At 44.0% G+C, this 23,164-nt stretch overlaps 1 protein-coding gene across 1 annotated transcript in view; it reads left to right on the forward strand.

Moving 5' to 3' along the window:
- The window catches only part of ARIH1 (ariadne RBR E3 ubiquitin protein ligase 1), a 61,908-nt gene that overhangs the window by 36,082 nt on the left and 2,662 nt on the right, over positions 1-23,164 (forward strand). The window contains exons 4-13 of the mRNA XM_059823764.1: positions 2,875-2,967; positions 3,350-3,405; positions 7,473-7,539; positions 8,558-8,664; positions 9,186-9,228; positions 10,362-10,433; positions 18,526-18,656; positions 18,755-18,812; positions 20,083-20,343; positions 21,235-21,347. Of these exons, the coding sequence (XP_059679747.1) occupies positions 2,875-2,967; positions 3,350-3,405; positions 7,473-7,539; positions 8,558-8,664; positions 9,186-9,228; positions 10,362-10,433; positions 18,526-18,656; positions 18,755-18,812; positions 20,083-20,343; positions 21,235-21,347 (1,001 nt within the window). The remainder of the gene's footprint in view (positions 1-2,874; positions 2,968-3,349; positions 3,406-7,472; positions 7,540-8,557; positions 8,665-9,185; positions 9,229-10,361; positions 10,434-18,525; positions 18,657-18,754; positions 18,813-20,082; positions 20,344-21,234; positions 21,348-23,164) is intronic.

Below are 23,164 nucleotides of genomic sequence, written 5' to 3' on the forward strand. Positions count from 1 at the left end.
GTCTTGACTATTCACCCTCTCCTGGGGTCATTGCAGGTGGTATTTGTCTGCCTTTTAAAGCACATGTAAGGGAAATAGGAAGTCTTTATACCTCTTTGGTCATCTACAAAGAACTGTGATTTGAGTTTTTGGGAAGTACCTGCAAAATGAGGCATTTGATGCTCTCATGGCAGCCTGCGCCCAGATGGTTTGAAAACTTGAGATATTTTAGTCCCTCTGGGTTCCCATAAACCTGTGTCAAGTCCCAGTGGTTATTTTGGGCAAAACCCTTGTTGGTGAAGACAGGGCTTGGGAGGGTTTTGGCTTTCCCCACCTCATCTCTTGCATCTTGCCCTTCAGGTCCCATTTGAGAGGAAGGCTGCCGGGGTTGGGGGTGTTTGGGGAACATCGTGCTGTTGTCCAGACTGTGTGTTTGTTCTAAGGACATGCAGACGATGTAGTCTGGTGCTATCATCGTTACTGAAGTAAAGAAAGCCTGAGTGAGGCTGTTACGGTAAGCACATCTTGGGGCAGCTGATCCCTTCTTTGATCAGTTTGATGCTACCAGAAGAGCACGGCCAAGTATCAAATGGCAGCGTGCTGCTGCTAGTGCTTGGCGTTGCAAGAAAAGTAGGTGATGAGTATAGATAGGGTGAAAGTAGCACTGTCCCCTGTGATAACGTGCTGTTTCAGAAGTCGGTTACCCTTTACACTTAGTGGTTTTATGTTGGCCTTTTTGCTTGCTCCCTTGACATCTGCTGTCAGCTTAGCCAAAAATAATTGGGAACTCCCTCAAAGTAAAGAAATGAGTTGAAAGATACTCTGAATACTTTGTGGCCTGGGAGCAAGTGTGGTGGCTGCCTTTTACGTGGGCATTCAGCAAATCTTCTCACTTCCTGAAATAACTGAAACGAGTCTTAAATGAAGATATGTGCTTACCTGTGTTCCGTAGTGCCTCCCTGTGCGTGCTTGCTGCAGGAGTATTTGGGTTCATTAAGAGATGATCTCCTTGTCCATGCTTATTTCCCATCGCATGTGGAGAAGCCGTAATTCTAGGAAGAGTCAGTGCCGTCTTCAGGCTGTTAGCTTCCCAAAAGTTACGGATGTTGGGGCCTTTCTACCATAACCCTTCATCTCCAGGGGATGTCACTTGGCCACAGCACCATCTGGGGAGCATCAAAATACCTTGTAATGGTTCAAAAACTGAAGTGATGGGGTTTTTTTTCAGTCTTGGAGTTGGTATACCTTGGCCCCATAGCTGTCTGCCTCCTCTCTCCTTGAGCTATGGTGCTGACAGGACACACCACTCTGATTTTTTTGTTCCAAAGAAAGCAAAGGTTTGGGTGGGTGTCTCTCTTTTCACTTGGAACAGTCAGATGCTCAGCTCACTTGTCTCCTCGCCGTCTGGTCAGGTCAGATTTAACCGCCTTGCTGCTTCTGGTGAGTGCTCTCTGGCAGGGCTGTGGGAACGGCAGCCAGAGTTGAGCCCGCTGGCTGTGGCATCACAGCACGTTTCCAAACCTCAGGTTCAAACCTGTGCCTCCGTTTGATGGCAGGAGTGCCAGACGAGCGTGAATCACAAAATGGCGAGGCCGTGGGAAGAACGTGCTAACAAGCACCCTCCCTGTGCAATCCGAGTGCCGTAGCATCGAGAGACGAGCGTTAACCTTGCTCATACGCCAGTGTCGGATGAACAAAATGGGTGATGTGGTGGCTGTAGTCTTCAGTCTCTAATTTTGGTGGAACTTTGTTTTCTTAAAATGGACTTCTTGTCTTTTCTTGATTAACAGCATCCTGCTGCTGTTTTGGGCTCTTCTGCATAGGATAACCAAGTTTCTTTCATTTATGGAGTTTCATACGAGTTGATGGTGTTTCAGGGTGGAGCTCTTGTTTTATGTCACTGGCTGACAGTAAGATGGTTTGAAAAGCGAAGCCATCAAATAGTAACCTGCATAGTGGTATGAGTGAAGTGTTTTAAATACAGTTTGTCCTTGCCCCTGGCTCTGAGTATAAAATAACTTTAAGATGACCTGAGAAAAGTAACTTAATTTCAGTCTTTCCTCAGCAGTGTTTGTTTCTCCACCCCTTGCGTAACCATTCGATCCCAGGTGGTATCTTGACATACTCCGCGTAGATGATGCGTACACAGATGAAGTTGTCCTTGTCACTGTCTGCAACAGCTAATCATTATTGAATTGTATTTAGTAATTTACACCTGCCAATTAGGATCTTTAATGTCTTCATCTGGTGAACATCTGGGTTTCAGAGGGAAGTTTACCAAGCAAGTTGGCAAACTTTGTGTATACGCGTTAAAAGCGTAAGTGCACAGAATTCTTTGTTTCTGTTGTTTAGTGCTCACCCAGTAATGCAGACTGCTTGCTGATCACTTACTGTTTCCTATATGAGAGGGAGCTAAATTAGTGCCTGTGCATAGCTGGTGTGCATATCCTGGGACTCCTGGGCAGCACCCACGTGTGGTAGCAAGCCAAGTGGAAAAACAGGAGGAAAGAAGACTCCGTATCATCTTATAATTGTGACCTGTTTGGTGTTGCATTTATTTTGCCCATTTGCAAGAGTAAAACAGGGAAAAGGCATGCTATGCTCTGTGTATACTCCTAAAACACGGATCAATTTGAATGGGCAGGCAGGATGGAAACATCAGCCACACCTTTCCTTGCTGCTAGGGTTGGGGATTAAAGCCTGGCTTTGAAAGCATGACTAAAGCTGCATTGGCAATGTTCTGTAGTGGTGATGATGCAAAATAAATAGTTGTGTCTCAGGTTTGGTGTGGGAGATGAGAGATGCGACAAACTGCACAGCACCAAGAAGGGCGAAATGATCGAGTGAATCGATGTGATAAAATGATCCAATGTCTTGTGTTCTTTGTCATTGCAGTACTTTACTGGCCTAGAGTGTGGACACAAGTTCTGTATGCAGTGCTGGAGTGAATATTTAACTACCAAAATAATGGAGGAAGGCATGGGACAGGTAAAATGTCAACTCACCTACCTCATGACTTATCTCTGGAAATTCTATGTATTGGAGAGGAGGGGGAAAGAAAGGGGAGAATTCTTCCCTGCTAAAGTTTAAAAACCCCGAAAGAACAACAAAGAAAACTCAAGCCCCAAAGCTTTGGGGGCTGCAGTCTTTGCCACGGGTGAAGCTGAAGGGAACTACGTGGCGTGAGTGCATGCATTTTGCTCTGGGTGGGAGGAATCATGCTGTGCACAGTGGCACATCTGGGACATGGTGATAGAGCCAATGTACTATTTTTGCTATGGATTGTAGTGAAGTCTGTTGCCTTGCGACTCTTTGTGATGCAAAAATAGGATAAACACTGTTTCTTTTATGACCTTTTTGGTTTTTTCAGACCATTTCATGCCCTGCTCATGGCTGTGATATCTTAGTCGATGACAATACAGTTATGTAAGTATGATGAGTTGCTACCTCTAGGCTTTCCTCTCTTTTTCCATTTTGTTACTCATGTGCTATTCAAATGTACTGGCTTATTTAAAAAAAAAAAAACCAACACCTGCATAGAGGCTTTAAGGCAGCAGAGAGGTTGGTCTTGAACTCTTTATTTTGATACTGGTATGTCTCTTAACTTCCTGTTTAGGTCTGAAAAAACCTGTGCTGCAGTACTTGGAGGAAACACTCCTTGTCCAATTTGGTGTTTATTCTGCTGTCACGCTGACCAAACAGTCTTTCTAAACCCTATTTAACTGCTTTGTGTGTTTTGTTTCCTTTGATTTATGTAGGAATTTAGGACTTCCTCCCTCGGTCAACCCACTGGTTCACCAAGTCCTATAGCTATAGTTACTATGTGAGTCAGAGGAAAGAAGTCCTGTGTAGGGTGTGTTTTATGCCCTCTGATAGAAAGCAGTTGACCCTCAAACATAGATTTGATTAAGCTGGTATGTCAACCTGTGTCACTTGGCTTATTAAGTTGTCCAGCTGTAGGATGACTGCTCGTACATGGTGGAGCAGCGAATTCCATGAGCTTCCTTCTCTTTCATATTGGGCGATGTTGTTGCATGAGTAATATCCTTCATAATTCTGAACCCTGATTAAGTTCATTTTAATTCTTCATGCTAAAAAGCGTCTAAATAGAAGCTTCTGTTACCTTCTTTCTTCCTTCCTGAAGTCTGACTCACTCATTGATATTAATTTGCTAGTTTTTGTATCAGTTGCTTTCATACTGGTTTCTCATATCCCTCTGCATTAGTGGCTCTACGTTAGTCACGAAGTGTAGGCTGGATAGAAGTGGAAGTAGCTGAAATGTTTTCATGCCCTGTTGAGGTGTGGCTTGCAGAGTTCAGCGGCTGGAAACCGAGCTGAAGTTGGCATAACATCTTGAGTGACTTGATTGAGATTTTTGTTTACTGGAGTCTGAACTCAAGTTTTGGTGTTGTACGCTCTCAGCAGGAAATTTCTTGACTATTTTCTTGATTGCACCAGTTTGAATAAGCTGTTCAAATACTGCATGCAAGGTAGACTAGCTGAAATCATTGGAGGCCGTGGTGGCAGCAGGAGCAAGGAAAGGATGGAAGAGAAGGAGAGCAGCGCTGGCTTTTGTTGCTATGACTCCTGTGCTATTGCTCGATATTAGTAGTAGGTCTGACTATCCTTATGTTTCACTTCATCGCTTTTATAGCACAGAAAACCATGACGCTAGGGTGAATCTGTGCAGTCTTCAACTCACACCGTGTGCTGTGGGGTTTCCCCCTTGCCTAGAAATGGCAAAGATATCTGGGCCCTACGATAGTAAAATGGCATCTGGGTGGTAAAGCAAACAAGTTCCCTTTCTCTAAGTAAAACAATAAATGTATTGTGGAGATAAAAATCCACCTTTCCCTGATCTTACAGGAGACAGCTAGAATGTCTGGGGGAGGGAGGTGCATTTTTTTGTAAAAGCTTGATGCTTTCCTTTAAAAGCAAAGACGGACAATTGTGGCAATCTTACGAAATGGCATGAATAAAAATGTAAGTAATCCCAACTGGAATCTGCACCCCCTCCCCTGATCTTAGTTATTCTCTTTTTAGGTCTTTTCCTTTTTACAAAGTCTCTAGCTGTAGGTTTCCAAGCTATAGGAACCGAAGATTAATGTACAATATATAGAGGCATCACTTTCTTTATCCATCAGAAAATCAAAAGTAGGTAGGCCAAGTTATTAATTTGCTCCCTTCTCAGTACGTGCCCTCACAAGGCGGTACATCTCCAAATTGAATTATCTCCATACGAGTACAAACTTAGTAATTCAGATGACTTTCCTGGATTTGTGAGTATTTAGCTAGCTTATTGTCCGTTTTCCTTGTTACTGTTGAGCTTAAGTAGGAAGGGTGAAGAGAGGGTCCCTTTTCAGCTCTTTCAAGACCTTCAAACTGGCTGAAGGTAATCTCTTTCTATCCCTTGTTCACCCTTGCTAATGCTGCTGGTAATTGCTTTAACCTACATGCGAAGATGTTGATTTCATTAATAAGCAAGGCAGGCTGCCTTTACTGGTGTGTCTAACGGCTGCTGCTCGTGGGTGGCAGCAGTCTGGTAGTAACTTCTGAGAATCAACCCACTCAATGGGAATGGATGGATTTTGGGCTCCCGTATGGAGCGCTGCCTCATTTTTAATCTTTGCGTAATTGCAAATACCAATGCTTCTGCGTCAGATCAGAATGTAGTAAGGTCTTGAAGTAATTCCTTTGGGAGGGTGTTTGACATATCACATGTACGTATTGCGGATTCCACCGATTGGTGTCTTTGAGGAGTTTGCGTTATCAAAATGGAACAAAAGTGTAAAACTTAGGGTCTGACAAAGGAGTGCTGCCATCTTTGGAGGAATTTTTGAGGTTGTGTGGTTCTGAACTGAGCTGCCAGAAGACATCAAGGCTTAAGCTGTTCTTGCAAGCAGTTTGCTTTTCCAACCTGGCTTCTTTGGTGCGAGCTTGGCTCACAGAGGAGTGTACCCCAAAGGATGGTTCATGGGCACGGGGAATGGTTTTCATCTCTTAATTTGTCTAGTTTCATTTATTGTTTGTCAAAAGACAATAATATTCAGAGCAAAGTTCTCGAAGGTCTTGACCTGAGTGGTGCTGTGGAAGTGCCGTTGAACCTAGAGCAGGTGAGGTTGCTAACATGGAGTGACCATAGGCAGTTTGGTAAGCGAAAAACAGTGGATTGCGCTCTGCATTACTCTTCATTTAAATTCCAGTTCCTCATATATACATATAATCCAATAAACTTTAAAAGTGACATTTATTATGCATAGAAGTTCGGGTATGAAGTAAGAAAGTGAGACTTATAATTCATATTAGAAGTTCAAATTGTTTTTTCATTCTTCAGTAAGTTTCAATCCAAAATTGTAGGCTTGCCGTGGGCATGGGCCTGATGAGATGCTTTGTCAGCCGATTTGTTTTATTTTAGCCCTGGGAATTTGGCTGCCACGTGCTATGTTTATGTAATAACCTCCACGTTGTTTGGTGAGGAGCTCCCCAGACTGCTAAGGGCTAGGATTTATGCAGCATAGCATCGTCACATGCGCTGTTCTTTAATGAATGTTGGCATGATAACATCCAGCAGTAAGCTTGATTTTGGCTGCACCCTGAAATGGATAATCTATTAATTTCCATATTTATACATGCTATGGCCTGTATAAAGCAGTATTCCACAGCTTGATTTAAAACAGAAGTACCGCAAAGCGCATATTAGTCAAACTTTATATTGTGAGTTTTTATACGTGCAGATATATAACTGAAAGACGTATGTGAAAGCGTTCAGCAATATGTAATTAAATTATACTGAATGCTTCTAGGCTGGACAGTCTGCAAGTGCCAGCTGGGTTGGTGTGTCCAGGAGAAAAGTGGTCGCCATGCTTTTAAAGGATTACTGTCTGTCTGCTTTTCTTCTGCTCTCCTGCTTCCAAGCTGACTGACTTAATTTAAAGTTAAAGTCAATGTTGTGTACGCCCTCTATGATGTTGAGTTTAAATCAACTTTGTTTTTATGGTAAATAAATTAAAACCACATTAACTTCTAAACTGGAGCTGTAGCATTCCATAGAAACCCAGATAACATTAGATCTACCAAAGTTAGTAGCCACACAACAGTTTTTCTGGAGCTTTTTTAAAGGGATGTGCCACAGAATGTGCATGTTTAATGTAAATGAACTAATGAAATTGTTTGCTCTGTTTCTTGGGCTGTTCAGGAAAGTGTTTTTGTTTTTTTTCTATTAAAAAAAATATCCCCACCCCAAGAGGTTCAGTTCTCTTGAATTGCATGAGCTTTCTGTATGATTCTGAAGCTAATATTAGAAGTTAAATACAATAGTTGTAGATTTCATAGTGATGTAACATAGTAAATAAATAGAGAACAGGTAAGTACAAAAAATCTACAGGCGTAGAAGGAAAAACAAAATAATTTGTCTGTCTGAACTTACTGGCTATGTATGGAAAAAATTAGTTATCTACTACAGTAATTTTCCTGTGTTTCTTCTCTTTCCACAGGCGTCTGATCACAGATTCTAAGGTTAAATTAAAGTACCAGCATTTAATAACCAATAGTTTTGTAGAGGTGAGTGTTTTCTTTGAAATTTTTAATGGCTTCTGGTTTTTTTCCGCACGTGTTCCAAAGCAGAGAAGTGAAGCTTGTTTATAACTGTAGAGCAGGTTTTTTTTGCATAGTCTCTAATCAAGTGTAACTACAAGCTAGAGGCTTTGCAGGGGTTATTTTATAGCCCGTTTAGTTACAGGTATAGTTGTAGGAAAATAGTAAAAATATCTGCAGAACAAAAGACCTAGAGACATAGCAAACAGATGCCATTGGAAGTAAAGCTGCAACATTGCTTTTAGCAAAATACTAATAGCTTTGCAACTTCAAAATCAAAATAAACCTAGAGAAAGGTCCTTTGGAAGACTTTCCACTGTCCCAATTTCCCAGTTGTATGCGTTCAGGTTCACTGTAGAGCCCAGTATATAAGTTGTTACTGGGATCAACCCTCACTCCTTGTTTGTGACGTACGCAGTGTTTTTTTTAATGCAACACTGGACATAAACACATGTTGCAGGCTGAAAGACTGACAAAAGTCCAGCAGTGCAGACCCGTATCTGGCTACAGTACAGCAGGAACCGATGATGAGATGGTGTTCAAGGGGTCTTAGAAGGTGGTGCTTGTAAAAAGCTAGTGTGCGTGGTGGGAGCAGTGTTTCAGGAAAGCTGTTGCAGCGGTGGAACAGAGATGGGTAGTTGCCAGTAACTTGACAGATGCTTTTTTCAGTGGAAAGCTTCATACCTTCATATTCTTCAAATACTTTCTCTGGGTGAGCTGGGAGGTCAGCCAAAGTGTTTACGCTCTTCGGCTTTCATAAGAGGCCATTTGACGGTGAAGAGTTGACTATTGTATTCCTGCTTTCTTTCAGTAGAAAGAAAGTAAATGCTTAGATTGAGGAGACAGCACTCTTATTGCAGAGGACTGGTAAGACAGGAAGGACTGTGACTGGAGGTCATGGTTGAAAGGATGAAAAAGGGATGAAGGGCAGGTAAGGTCCTTGTACAGCATCCTTATTCTATGGTTTTTTTGCTTTGTTTCATAGTGTAATCGCCTGTTAAAATGGTGTCCTGCCCCAGATTGCCACCACGTTGTTAAAGTCCAATATCCTGATGCTAAACCTGTTCGCTGCAAATGTGGACGTCAGTTTTGGTAAGAACAATCAAGTAAAAGACATTGATACTGCTTTTTGCTTACTACCTTGAAAGTGTATTAGTATGTATTCTGAAAGTCTTTATATTGGGATGTGGCTTAGATGGTGGGAGAAGTATGGGGTGGGCTTCGAATGGTAAGCCGGGATTAGACGCAGCTGGTTGCAAAGAACATGACTACGTAGCTGTTGCTCTCTGTCTCTCTGGCCTCCTCTTGACACTGAGACAGATCTAGCTTTCACTGAGAGATGGCCTTCAGCTGAATGGTTTCAGATGAGGCGAGGTTCTTGACTGCAAGCACTGCAGAGAATCAAAGTGTATTGAGATATATACTGCTCTGAAATAGCTGTTGAGGGATTTGAGGGTGGGGTTTTTTTTTTGACATGTATAATATTTCCTTAGGACTAGATTTGGTCTTTCAGCAGAGCAACCCAGAGGAAAACTTCCATGGTGTTAAACTAGTTAAATAAAAGTATAATCATTTGCCGTATTTGCTTATTTTCCCCTTTCTTTCACTTACAGCTTTAACTGCGGTGAAAACTGGCATGATCCTGTTAAATGCAAGGTGAGCACGTCAAGGTTCTTTTCTAAATGCATGACTTGAAAAAGCTTAAAGTCAATTTACGTGCAAGATGTAGAAACAAAGCACAAGCTTTGTGGCTGTTCACATCAACAAGCATAGTAGTTCACCTGTTCAGATCATAGCGTGAGAAGAATCAGTGAAATCATACTAGATGCCTTTAGGATGCCTCAGAGTTGGACCTTGTGAAGGTACAGTGCCTCATCCAGATGGGGAAATGTCTGGAGGAGGAGGCTGTTACAGCTGTGACCCTCTGAAGAGGAATGAAGGTACTTCAGGAGTCAATGCTTCACTTGACAGCACGCATTCCTGTACTAGGCATTTCTGTAGGTGTTCGGTGCTTTGGCAGGCTTGTGATTTGTCGTACTGAAGGAATTAATTTGGTCCTGGGACGTGCTGCTGTGCAGTGAGCTCTAGAACTGTTTCTGGAGCTGTCAAAAGCTGTAATCAAGCCTGGGATCCTGTGGCCCTTGCAGAGCTCACAGCCAGCCACGTTTTATGCCTTGGGGACAGAGCAGTCTGCATTCCCAGTGACAAATGCAAAAAAAACTTCCTTGGGGAGAGGGGAGGGAAATGTCACCAAAGGTTTTTGCATGGTTTAGCTGGTCTTTCCAGGCTAGATGTGGTCAGTTTGTTATCTAACAGGTGCAAGCAGTCTTTTGCTTTTGTTACTTGCATTCATTTGATAAAGCCATGTTCTTGGTAAGGTTTAAAAAAAAAAAAGTGTAAGGTGAGCATTGCAAGCCTAAGGAAAAACTTGGCTTGATGTAAAGCTAGGCATCACAAAGGGTCTGGCTGCAGTTTTGGCAGATCACTGTTATGATGTCCTTATTATTTGAGTGCCATGTGAAGTTTGTGCTGGTTGAACTTAAGAGCTGCAAACTCATTGCTGAAGTGTTTGTGCTGAGTGATTGTGCTCGCTGGATCAGGATGGTGCTGCAGGAGACGTCCGCAACTAAATGAGTTGCTGTTTGCACTGCTTTCCAGCACCGACACCCCCCATATTCCCATGTGGTTGTGTGTTCTTTACCATTACCTTAACGTAAGCAGCTGTCTTGGGAACATTTACAGTTCCTCTATTTAAATGTAACTCTCTTCTTTCTTCATTTTTCTAACAGTGGTTAAAGAAATGGATTAAGAAGTGTGATGATGACAGTGAAACTTCTAATTGGATTGCAGCAAACACAAAGGTGAGGGTTTTTCTCATATTATATATAGACATATCAGATGAAAAGAAGAATGACAGCCTAATTCCTCTGTACTAGGATTGTTCTTTCTGTTGCATGTCATTAGTTAAGAGCAAGCCTTAAAATCCACAGTATGCTGAAGTACTCTTGTTTGAAGAGCAAATAGGTGTTACTGCCTCAAATCAGGTGAGGTTCTTCGGGTTAAGTGGAGTTTGCTCTTGTAAGAAAGAGTTAACTGGAAACCCAAAGGAAGCTCAAGTTTTTAAGTCTTTGGGCTCCTGTTTGGCACTCATGGCTTCCCTAAGCAAATCTGTGCCTCACTCCAAGTGTGTGAAACATGTTAACACCACCTGTGGCTTGATTTGGCTGTGATAACTTACATCTGCCTTTAAATCCCCTTGGGTTGGCCTCTTGAGGAGTTGTTCATTTCTGCTGGGCAGGATTCCAGATAGAGACTGGCAGAACAGCTGTTAAGATTTTATTATGTAAATGCCTTCGTTCCAGCTAGCCCAACTTTGCCTGAAACTCAGCATTTGGTCACTTTGGGCCAAATTAAAACAAAGGTTGGCATGGTGGCAAGAAAACAAAAGCAGCAGATGCCATCGGAGGCTTAGGAGCAGACCTGGGTCTCACGACTGCTGAGCCAGGAGGGTGGAAGAAGGTGGGGAGGGTGTGAGGAAATGGCTGCTTTGTTTTCTTTGCTCTGTTGTGTAACTGGTTAATGGTATTGTTTGCAGCAGCAGCGGCTGCTTCTTTCTGGGGCTGGCTGTGTGTTTTTCATTGAACTGGAATGTTGCATTATGGTGAAAGCAGAAACACCCATCACGCTGAAATGCGCAGTTAAAATCAGGCTGAAATTGTGCCATCTCGGCGGCTGCCTTCTGTTTTGTGGGCTGAGACTTGTGTGGTCCCCGCTTGGAGGCCGAATGTTGCTCAATAAAATGAACTTGGCTTTTTCTGAGGTGGGTGTGTTCAAAGATGTAGTCTGGCTCAAGAACTGAACCAGATTTGTTCCAAGTTTGCTTGGTCTTCAGGTATTCTTGTCTTAAACCTTTCTTGTCTTAAACCTGAGGAAGAGTAGCTGAATAGCTTGGAAAGGGCTGAGGGTAAGCGCATGTAAAGCGGCTTTTAGCCTTGGGTATCAAATACTTGCGATGTCGGAATGGCCGCAGCCCTGTTTTGCCTGTGACAAAGCCCTTGGGAGCCAGATGAGGAGCTGCTGCCCCTCAGGGGTGTGATCTTGGTCATAGTCTTGGGGTTCCCCATCCTCTAGCAGCACGTGCCAAGGTGGGGGCCTGGGTCTGAGCTCTCCTTGCTGGGTTTTGTTACGACCAAATGTTAAGCTTTCCCTTAGTGGAATCTGTGCCCATTAAAAAGGCTGAAGTGATGTACGCGTAGGTGTTTTGTAGACCAAACATGAATAATGTACCACTAATGCTGGCTACAGGAAGGAGGAAGCTCCTTGTTTCTTTGTCAGACGGGAGGATGACAGTTTCTACAGCTTGCTTGCCCAAAGACTTAAGCATAGGCAGAAATACTGTAAAGATGGTCATCCTTATTTTTTTTTTTAACCAGGATCTAGGCTTTGTCAGATAGGAGCCATGCTAGTGGTTGGGCTGGTATTTAAAGCATAGCTCAGACTATCAGAGATAGTATTGAATGGCTGGAGTAAGAAGATTTTTTTGTGGGAAACACCCATCCAGAGGACGGTGAGGAGGGGAAATGAGTATGGCCAAGCCATGCTGGCATCAGCCCAGCTTATCTGGTAGTTCCTGTAGTCTGGTGTCAGCAGCAGAAGAGATGTTGCCCTTGAACATCCCTGTCTAAGCTACTTCCTCTAATACCGTATGAGACGCTCCTACAGCAAGAAAATACTTTGGAACCTAGGCTGTACAGCAGCAACAGGAAGAAAAATAACATCAGGTTAATTACACCAGACGTTTGAGCAAGTGAACTGTCCTGGAGTCTTATGGTGTCCATATCAATTGAATTAATTGAAGGACAATATCACAATTCTTCTTTCTCCGAATTGGTGCTAGGTTCAATTGACGGGAAAGTTGGCAGGAAACGTAACCCACCCCTCGTAATGATCTCTGTCTTCTTGTGGGCAGCAAGATGTGGAAGGTGGTAATTTCACACTGCTGTAATGATGAAGCGTGAGCAGTGCTGGCTGCTGGAACATGTGCAATCAGAGCTTCGCCACCTCCGGAGAACCGGATCGGCCCAGAGCCACGGGACTGCCAGCCACCACCTCCTCTTCCCCGAATTGCCTGCTGGCCCTTGGCCAAAGGCACGGAGAAACCCAAGTGCCTGCCTGACAGCGACACAGTCCTGCTGCTGTTCAGAGAGGAACCAAGTAAAATCCTTTCCTGCCGTAGCGTGAGGTTGTAGCGATACGCCGGGATAGGAATTGCACAGTTGGAGTGCGCATACATCTGTCTTTACTCTGTCTCTGTACTATTTCTAGCAGGAAAACAGGGCAGTCATGTTTGGGGAGGGATGTCTTGTGCCTTCGCAGCTGTTTGCTTCAGTGACTGCAAGTCAGAGCCCAAATTCTGTGTTGAGTTTCTTCATTTAGAAGAACTTAGAAGGGAATCGGATCAGGTACCATCAGATGCAAAAGTCCCTGTTTTCAGTGGAGGGGGGAAAAACTCGCCAAGTAATTTAATTGCTACTATGGTCTCCATTGCTGTTTCTAGCTTTTGAAAAGTGCTTTCTCGAGTCCTCCAAGCGTGATGCTGAGCTGTAGTCCTGTCCCATGTGGCCTCCATTCAGGGAAGAAAACTTCCTGTCTTACCAAGATGAAGGTATAAGAGAAAAATACCAGTCCTCCTGGAATGTGGGCTTGAAATCTGGGTAATCCTTTGCAACAGGAGAATGTGAGATACATTTGTTCCAGCTTGCCCTGGGAGACAGAATAGGAAAGGAAAATTAGGCAATTGTGTGAGAGAATAGAAAAGTGTAACCCAACTGAATGAGTTTCTGTTTACAAACTGGAGTGATGTGATGCATTTTTTGATGAATTATGTAGAACGGTCTGAATGAAAAATGAGGAGATTTGAGTAGCGAGTTCTGTGGTTTCCTCTGTAATTTTTTTCTTATTTTGCATTCATTTGCACTTAGGAGACCTGCACTAAATTCTTTCTACTTATACAAAAAGATACATCCCTTGCAGCAGAGTGTGCTGGAGTAGATGGCCTTTTACTTAAAATAAGCTTTCTCATGCGAGTTCAGCTTAACTAAATTAATTTAAATTTGAGATAAGCCAATACAAGATCTTTACCAAGCCTTTAATTCTCAGTCTTCTTGCAGAGAAGGGTTGCATAGTCCGAGGTTTTGCACATTTCTCTTTTTTTTCAGTTTGTTGTACAAACTTGGTTCTTAAATAGTTCCTTTCTTGAATTAAAATAGGCAGGTTTCAGATATTTGGTTTGTGTGGCTTTGGGAATAAAGAAACCACATAGAGCCATTACTTTTGTTAAGTGGACATTCAGAGGAGTAAGAAATAATCGAAAACTTGGATTTGTGCATTTATTTTGGGCTCTTAAGGTGTATCAGGACTGTCTGTGAAAGGAGCCTAAAAGGAGGAGGGGAAACCTGTTTCAAACCTGAGTTTCAATGATGTTAATCTTGCTGCATTTTAGAATACTAAAGGAAGAAGAACAAAGATGCTAACGGTGCTGGTCTTCACCCAAGGCACTGGGTATTTTTTCTTGAAATTAAATTGGTGTTAATGAAAGTTGTTCATCTGATACTAAAAATGCCCCCTGCCTTACCGCTTTTGGCTCCTGGCATGCCACCATCTCATTATCTTCCGGGCTAGACAGGGCTTGAATGTCTGATGTATAAAACAGGCAGATTTTCTTCCTTCCAAAAAAGCTATTGGCCATTTTTCTCCTCTAAGCGAGATAAAATGGCACGAACCCAGTTCTGTTCCTTTTCAGGTCACTTTTTAATGTCTGAACACGCGTTCCCTCTGTACTTTCTGGAAGTCCTACATTTGTTCTAATGCGTGGAAATTCTGGCAGCCTGCTAGATCCTCCCCGGGCACCAGCATCGAACTTTGCTCCTTTCGTTTCTCACCAGCGCAGTTTTGTGCCAGAGCTGTGAACAGCATCTTTCCTAAAATGTCCAAGTGCCATCTTTTCCTCTCAGATGAGCAAGTATTTCAAATACCCTGCTTTGCTCAATGGCTCTAGGTGTTGTCATGGTGTACTATTTTGTGCTAACCGTAATTAAGTTCAGCATTTTTGGGTTTTGTTGACATGCATTAAGAAATCCCTGTGGTGTTTGAGGAGTCTTTTTATAGGATGGGTTATAGGCGAAGGCGTCGCTGTGAACGTGGCGGGGAGGCTGATGTTGCCTCTGGGAGGTCTGGAGAGGACTAATCTGTTTCACCTGCCCTGAAATACGAAATACACGTTTGTATTTAGCCTCCTGTTCCTAAAACAGCAGCTGAGGTTTATAGTGTTTTATGTACACGCAGCCTTTTAGGACAAAATAGGGATTGTTCTCCTTTGCCAGGTTGCCCGGGCTTTTGTTTCAAAGTGCAGTGTGTAAGCACAACACTGAATTGTTTAGAGTGGAACAATGTTAATGAGGTCACTTCTGCATCACGGCATGACAGATAACGTGCAGAGTAATCTACTGGTTTAGTGATTTGATTTGCTGGCTATTATGTTGTTGCGTAGCCGTAACTCTCAATCAGATCTTCCTTCCCTATCCTCATTAATCTATAAGTCTCTCCCACTCGTTGCGTTGGTGGCTTGAGTAGTTGCTGCTTTTTTTCTTTCCGCTGATGTTCAGCATTTCTTTAGCATGTTCTTCTCATGGCTTTTCCTTAATTTTTAATCAACTTCTACACAGCTTCATGTGTCTGTACAGCTTACTGTGTAATCTGTCTTCCTTGTGCTTTGCTTGACAGGCGTATAAAGGCTTGAAAAGGATGGCATTCCCTGTAATAAAAGGGCTGTAATTAGGGTCTTTTTGTTCTAGTTTGCATCACAGAGCTAGAAGCCCTAAGCACCGAGTGGTATTGAGACACTGAAGAGCTTGGTCTCATCCTCAAAGACAGGAAAGCAGAATTTCAGTGCTCCTAATTGAGCCTGGCTGCGGATGAGGATGGCCCCACTGCACCTCTCCAGCTTGGCAGGTCATCTGGGAACTGTTTCTTCTTCCAGTTGTGGGATTTTCCTAAGCAGGAGTGATTGCTGCAGCTGTTTGTTGGATTAGCTGCGTCTTCCACCGAGGCACGCAGATGTCGGCATCTCATCAGACGAGATGTGTTTGGAAGAAATCGCACAGCTCTGTGACCACCATTTTCTGAATAACCATTCATCGCTGTGTGCCCCAGGGTCAGTGTTTGAGTGACAGGGGAGCTGTGTCATGATGTGACGGGGTGCAGTGCCACTGTTCGTACATACTAGCGAAGTGCACCCTGGCCGATGAGCAAATTGAGCAGGGACCTTCACAGTTGTGAAGGATATTGATGGAATAAACCTAAATTTGGGTCCTGAGGTGTTGGTGCACCATTAGAAGAGGGAGGAGGGCTGCCTGGAAAAGGAAAATAGATACTGTGTTGTGTACTGTGCTCAAAGGAGGGACCATTTTTGCCTCTGAAGTTCACAGAACTGCATTGACTGACTGATTGGGAACAAGGTTTCCTGGCTGCGTATCCATCCCACGGACAGCCCAATAGGATGTTGTCCCTCCTGGTTGGTGTGAGAGGGCCTGCGAGGGAGCTACTCTGCTTTGTTTATTCTGTAGTACAGTTACGCTGTTTGTAGGACAAACACAGGTGGTGGAGAGGAAAGCGGGGCTGGAAAAGTCCCCTTATGTGCTTGCTTGCTGCTCAAACCCATCAGGGTAGCAACCAGCCCCAAAAAACCTGAAACCAAAACCAGTAAGCAGCCAGCTAGCATGCAGTGTACTGACAGAGCGTGAGGATGGGAGGAGAGATGTGACTGCGGAAGGAAACATTCGCCAAACTACTGGAGTAGTTCCCCAAATCTGAGGGATCTTACTATTTACGCAGCAAACCTGGTCTTCTGGTTGCAAACTGAGCTTTGTCCTCTTACTTAGGCCAAGCTCCTGGTTGTGACCTGTTGATGAGATGGGAGCGCTGCCCTTCTTGGCTAAATAGGAGAGCAGCACTCTCCAAAGGAGTGCTGTAACATCATCTCCTTTCAAAGGAATGGCTCAGGAAAGCTGTGCTGGTTGTGTGGAATGTGACTTGTTTCTGCCCACTCCTTAACCCTTCCTCTTCAGGATCAGGCAGTAGGACCAAAGCAGGACTTCGAAGAGGAAGAAGTGATGGCAGTACTCAAGTAGAGTGCTCTGCCATCGCTGGGGAGACCGAAATAATGAAATGATGTAGGTTGGAAGGGAACGTAGTCTTGTTCGGCCCCCCAGCTCGAAGCAAGGATAACCTCAAAGTTAGGGCAAGCTGCTGTAATGAGCCTTATCTTTCATTAGTGCTCAGGTCTGCAAACTTGCAATCATCAGGAAACAAAACTAGCTGAATGCACTTTATGTTGGCCAAAACCAAGTTGCGGTCCCTCATGTCTTCCACCTTGTCTCTTTTTCCTTGTAACCTGCTTTGCCTGACGGCACACCTCCCTCCCTGCGGCGTGAACGGCCACTACCTCTGACATCTGGAGATCGCGCTGGTCTCTTACACCTCCTGAGTTATCTTCTGCGTACTTCTCGGTGTGCAAATTATCCTGTCTTTTACAGCAGAAATAGGCAAACTTGTATGAAAATGTGGTAATAGTTGGGACACTTGAAGTGGATGTACAAGAAGTAGCAATTATAGACTGATTGAACTTCTTGGTTTCTTCCTTTGTTGAGAGTTTATCTGCATGCCAGAATAGAAAATGGTGCTCTTGATTTCTCCTCTGCTTAGCAAACAGTAAATAAGTGCTCCTAAGTGGGGACGTGACTTCACATGCTTCTGACCCAAAAGCCGCAACTGGTTTTACACAAGTGCGGATTACTTGTTTTGATATTATTTATTATTTATTGCCTTGTAGATAAAACTGGCTTTTGCAAAAACTTCATAAATCCTGGTCTGGCTGTGCGAGCTGGGTTGAGGAACTCATCCAGGCTAAAATAATTTTGGGTTTTATTTTTGTTTGTTTTTCGCCCAGCTCTTGTGCAGCTGCTTTGTGTCCCAGCACAAGAGAAGTGCCGCAAAGACAGGAACAAGTGGCAGAAGAGAGTTAGACTGGCTTCCTTCGCTCGTAGAGGCAGCTTAGTATATTCTTGCAACCTTGGCTTTGTGCACTCATTGGGATAATACAGAAATCATCTTTTATGCTCTACGTGAATTGAATATCATTTTAGGAAGTGGCCATATGCTGCTGATGTATGAGAATGATATTGGTGTTATAAAAAAACCCAACCCTATTCTCCAAAGATTTCCCTGTGCAGTGCTGCTCTTTGATATCCTCATATTTGTCAAAGGCCTCACACCTGAAAGGGAAGCCCCATGTGGGCTTTTGCAGAAAAGTCTTCAGTGAGGTGTCAATGAAGGGGAAAAAAGGGACCTGACAGGAAATGTGGAAATGCCCCAGGAGGAGAAGTGTCTTTTTAGCTGACAGAAGTGTCTTTGAAGCACGCTAGATTGTTGCTGCACGTTTTCAGATACTTTTTGGATGGCATTTTACAACTGCAGGTGTCTCAGATTGATAACAGCATGATACCAGCTCACCGTTAGGCTTTTTTCAGTTTGAGTGCTGGAGTGAACCAAACAATGGTGAAGAAAGCCAGATGCCTTCCCCTAGGCTGCCACAGACCATGACTACTGCTGTGATTTTTGGAGAAGGTCATGAAATTGCCCAGCCAGCGTACCACTATGATAGCAGCATGGATAAAATGTGTTATTCCTTAGGGTTTTTTGCTACCTAGCTGCTACGATTTTGAGATATTTTAAGGCCTGACTCGGAAGAGGATCTCGATGATCAAAGGGAAGAAGTCAATCATGCATTTCACTTGATGTGCTATCTCTTACTGCCATGGGAACCCTTCTAACGTCACAAGACTGTTGTGGGTTCTCTGCTTTCCCTGCTAACGGTGCTCTCTGTCCTGTGAACAGGAATGCCCGAAATGCCACGTCACCATCGAGAAGGACGGGGGCTGCAACCACATGGTCTGTCGGAACCAGAACTGCAAAGCGGAGTTCTGCTGGGTGTGTCTGGGCCCCTGGGAGCCCCATGGATCTGCCTGGTGAGTTCAGGAGCGTGCCTTACTGGAAGGCAAGGAAGCTGTGATGCAAACAGCATCGATTTGGACTGAAATCTGTGGAATCGGTGTTCCTGTTACAGGTACAACTGTAATCGCTACAATGAGGATGATGCAAAGGCAGCAAGGGATGCACAGGAGGTGAGTCCATAACCTTTGGTGATAAGGGAGATCACCAACCCTTTGGCATGCTTTCTGTAAACCTATAAATCGGCTCTGAAGAATTTCCTGGATTTGGGTACAAATCCAAAAGACAGTTAAGTTCCCCCGCAGCTTTGGACTCTTGCTTCATGCCAGAAAACAAAATGTTCAAAGGCACTTTAACCCAGTTTAAAGAACATGTTAACTCAGTTGTTATCTGTCATGCTGCCTTGCCTGTTTTCATAGCTGCTCTTCGCGTGAAGTCATCATAATGCTGTTGGTCTGAGACAACGATCCTCACATGCTTCATAAAACACTCTTTACTACAAAGTTCTTAATGTGAATCCTGAGGTGTTTAAACACAGCTGACCATTTGAATGTAAATAAAATAGACTGCTGTCATTCCAGTAACTATACTTGGAATCTTGACGTAGAAGAACTTGTGAATCCATTTGTGAATATGGATAGAGCCAAACCCCTTTTTAATGGGGAGGGATTGCATGCTGTGTGCTGCATCTTGCAGAAATCCGTTTGCTGCATCTCTGTCAAAGTACCGTTACAGCCAAGAACCAAAGTATTTCCTGCAGCCGCTCCTCCTGGAGATAGGGATGACTTTGGCTGATACGTGCTACTTTTGTACATCCACAACATGCAAGTTTAACTGTGCCCATGTTGTCATTTTTTACAAAAATGTGAGTCAGTGAGAAGAAAATGAATTAATGGCTGTGTATTGAGTCATCTTGGTTCTCTTGTACTATTTAGCACGTGGTGTCTTTCCCCTGCTCTATAATCAGTGTGGCCTAGGCAACCTAAGACTGCCCTCTTAACACAAGCACAGTAATTTTTTTAATTAGAATCCCTTATTAGCAAAAAAAAAATCTGCTTCTCGCTGTTTGTCATGACACTGGAAGTGTTTAAGTCCTGTAACTTGAAGTGAGAGGCTGAAATTCAAAACTGATCAGGCTTTAGCAATGTGATGCTGATTTACTTTCAAGGTTGGGAGTGAGGATGTCACAGCTGGGCTAGGAAGTCCCCTGCATGACGGTGAGCTGCTGTGGATCTGGCCTCTCATCTCTACACAATGTCAGGGTTAACAGTGCCACACGAAGTGGCGCCATCTAAGTCTGGCCAACATGAGGAGAGGAAACACCTTTGGAAAGGAAGCTTGTTCTCAGGGTCAGGAAGAGCTTTGTGAAGGGTTTACTTCTTTCGCAGCCATTACTTTGTTTTAACTATTTGTTTTCTTTTTCCCTAATGGGAATTAACACAGCGATCCAGAGCAGCCCTGCAGAGGTACCTGTTCTACTGCAACCGCTATATGAACCACATGCAGAGCCTGCGCTTTGAGCACAAGCTCTATGCTCAGGTGAAGCAGAAAATGGAGGAGATGCAGCAGCACAACATGTCGTGGATCGAGGTGCAGTTCCTGAAGAAAGCGGTCGACGTCCTCTGCCAGTGTCGTGCCACACTCATGTACACTTACGTCTTTGCCTTCTACCTCAAAAAGAATAATCAGTCCATTATCTTTGAGGTAGGAGAAAACATGCTTGTCAGGCGTTCAGATTACAAAGCTAAGCAAAATAGAGATTTAATGCTTGGAGGAGCTCTTGTCCTCAGTTTTACCGAAGTGAGTCTGTCTTAATAATCTGTTGTACAAAAGTTAGAGGCCCTGTAGGGCATCATGTAGCATTGTCTGCTGGAGGAGGAAGTCGAGTTACGAGATGGTGCCCTCTGAAACAAGAAAGGGAGCGAGGTTCTGTCTTGAACTGGCGGAGAACGCATTAAAGCTTAAATCTGGCATTCTGACTTTCCCTGGTGTTGGCTTTTTTCCAAGGGCGCTACCATTAAAATTGCACTTGAGGGTCTAAACGTGGAGGTCCAGTCTGCTTCACAAGTGAAACTCTATTGACTGTTTATGATTTAGAACAGTCCTTTGCTGATCTCTGTGCAGAACCTAAGCAGGATGCTTCTGTGCTGCATTCTCAGCAAAGGGCGCACAGAACTACTGAGCAGTAGTGAAAGGTGTACTCTGATGCTGCTGTGCGTGTACCAGGAGTCGGTAGAGGCTTTGCCAATGCTGGTTTAAAAAAAAATATAACTAGGCAAGGGACAGAATGGGAGATGAATTGTCTTGTACCGCACTGTACCACTAGAAAGGAAAGGATTTTTTTTTAGGTTTGCCAGGATATTGCAGATTGAGGAAGACATAAGACTTGCTGGTAGATATGCAGATTTTCTTCTGATCAAATGAAGAAATTGCAGCTTTTTCAATCTTGATGCTTAGAGCAGGTTACTAGAGTGTTATACAGTGCATATCTAATCCCGCTTTTTATTTCAGTGCTGATTTCAGTTGGATTGAAGAAAAAAATCTCTTTTCTGTTCCCCTTAAAATACTCCTTCCTTTTTTTTTTTGTCTTTGCAGAATAACCAAGCAGACTTAGAGAATGCTACAGAGGTGCTTTCTGGGTACCTTGAGCGAGATATATCCCAAGATTCGCTGCAAGACATAAAGCAGAAAGTACAGGATAAGTACAGGTTTGTTTTTGACTAATACTCTATTTCAAAGCTGCCCGAGTACCTCTGTTGCCATCCCGTGACAGGTAGTGGCACGTGTATTTGCCAAGCTACAGTATTCTCCAGCATCACGTCTCTGGGAAGCCGTTTGCTGTTGGCCTGCTGCCATACATTGTGATCATCAGCTGGTCCCTGGGCATCTGAGAACAGCAGCAGTGGTGTCCCGCACCAGCCCCTGAAGTCATTGGGGTGAAGCCCTCATGCAGATGCTGGCGACATGTTTTTGTGCCCCAGCTGGGACCAGCCCTGAGGGGAGGTGACAGCCTGCGAGGAGAGGCTCCCAACTCTGCCTTGCATCTGCTCTGCTGAGCAGTAGCTAGAAGATTCAGTCCCGTAATGGAAAAATCTTGTGACCAAAAGCAATGGCTTTTCATACACTGTTGCTCCCGCATAGGAGGAGTGTGTGGGAATGGCCAGGACCAAGATGGGACCTGCAAAGTGAGGGCCAAAGAACAAGGAGTGACTTTGTTGTTCCAAGCTGACAGCTTTAGCCTAGGATGAGTTGCCATAAGAGAGCAATCAGCTCTGTTGTTTATCTGTTGAGTCCATTTGTGCAAAAAGCGGGTGTACAAAAGCTGTCCTTAAAAAAGAAGGAGAGAGCAACCTGCCCAACTGGGGAGGAGAGCAGAGCGGAAGAACCGGGGTCCAGGTGACACAAATGCCAATGCTTTTTACAGTCCCAAGGGAATCGCTTCTGCACAGTGGAAAAATACTAAGCTGTAAATGCGGATGACTCACAGGATTATGGCTTGCATTTTTGAGGCATTTTGCCAAAGTCACTGAATTTGTTATGCCTAGCTTAGGAGGGGGGGAAAAAAAAAGCCGAAGTAGGGTGAGCCGTAGTGACTAAGGGGCTCTGGGGAGAGGAAGCAGCCGTTAAGCTTTGGTGGGCCTGTGGCCCGTTCTGCCGTAGTCTGGCAGCACGGCTGGGGCTGAACACGACTTACCAGACCTTCTCTTTTGAGACATTTTGTGACTTACCCTTTAAGACCATCATTAAGTTGGTATCTCGGATCAAGCTGCTTGTTCACTTAAGTCCTCTGAAACTGGATGCTCTTCTAGGGATGGCAAGAGCTATCCAGAAGAAATTAAAACCTAATATAGCCTGAATTGCCTGAAAACGTAGTATCCCAAACCCGCCTTCATGTTTCTGGGAAGAGAGTATGCATCTGTCAAGCCTGCGCAGGTCCCTAATTAACTAGTTCAGTCATGTCTTAATCGTGTCCCGCACGGTGCTCTTTGTGTACTGGTTATGGTGTACTGATGCAAGATTGGGACCAAGGATGTTATCGAGGTGGATTTAAAGAGCTCTGGGAAACTGCAGGAGCTGACCTCCTAGCTAATTTGGTTTCAGCTGTTTCCCTCTCTTAGCTTGCAAAGACATTTCTAGAAAACAGGATTAAACCCCCACCACCAGCAGCAAATTAAATGAAGTTGGGGAAAACAGAAACTGTGCATGTTTGCTATCACATGCTTCAGAAAAATCAATGGGACTTTGTGTATGATGACTTCTGTTGCAACAGCTGATAGCAGTGAGAAGAGCCAGAACAGTTTTATTCTGATAAATCTGTTGGTCTGATCAGACACCGAGTGGTAGCAGCATAAGGGCTGCAGGTTAAGGTGAGGTGTTTCTGAGTTCTTGGGCTGCTGTGATGTACTCCTTGTGCCTGTGTGTTGTTAGTGATGAAGGATGCCTTTCTGCTAGGGTCTCCCGCTGCTGGGAGATTCCTCCTTGAGCGAGCAGAGGGATGTTTGGCCAAGAAGGCCGGGTTCCCACC

The sequence above is a fragment of the Gavia stellata genome, chromosome 13, assembly GCF_030936135.1.
Source record: "Gavia stellata isolate bGavSte3 chromosome 13, bGavSte3.hap2, whole genome shotgun sequence".
Taxonomy (NCBI): domain Eukaryota; kingdom Metazoa; phylum Chordata; class Aves; order Gaviiformes; family Gaviidae; genus Gavia; species Gavia stellata.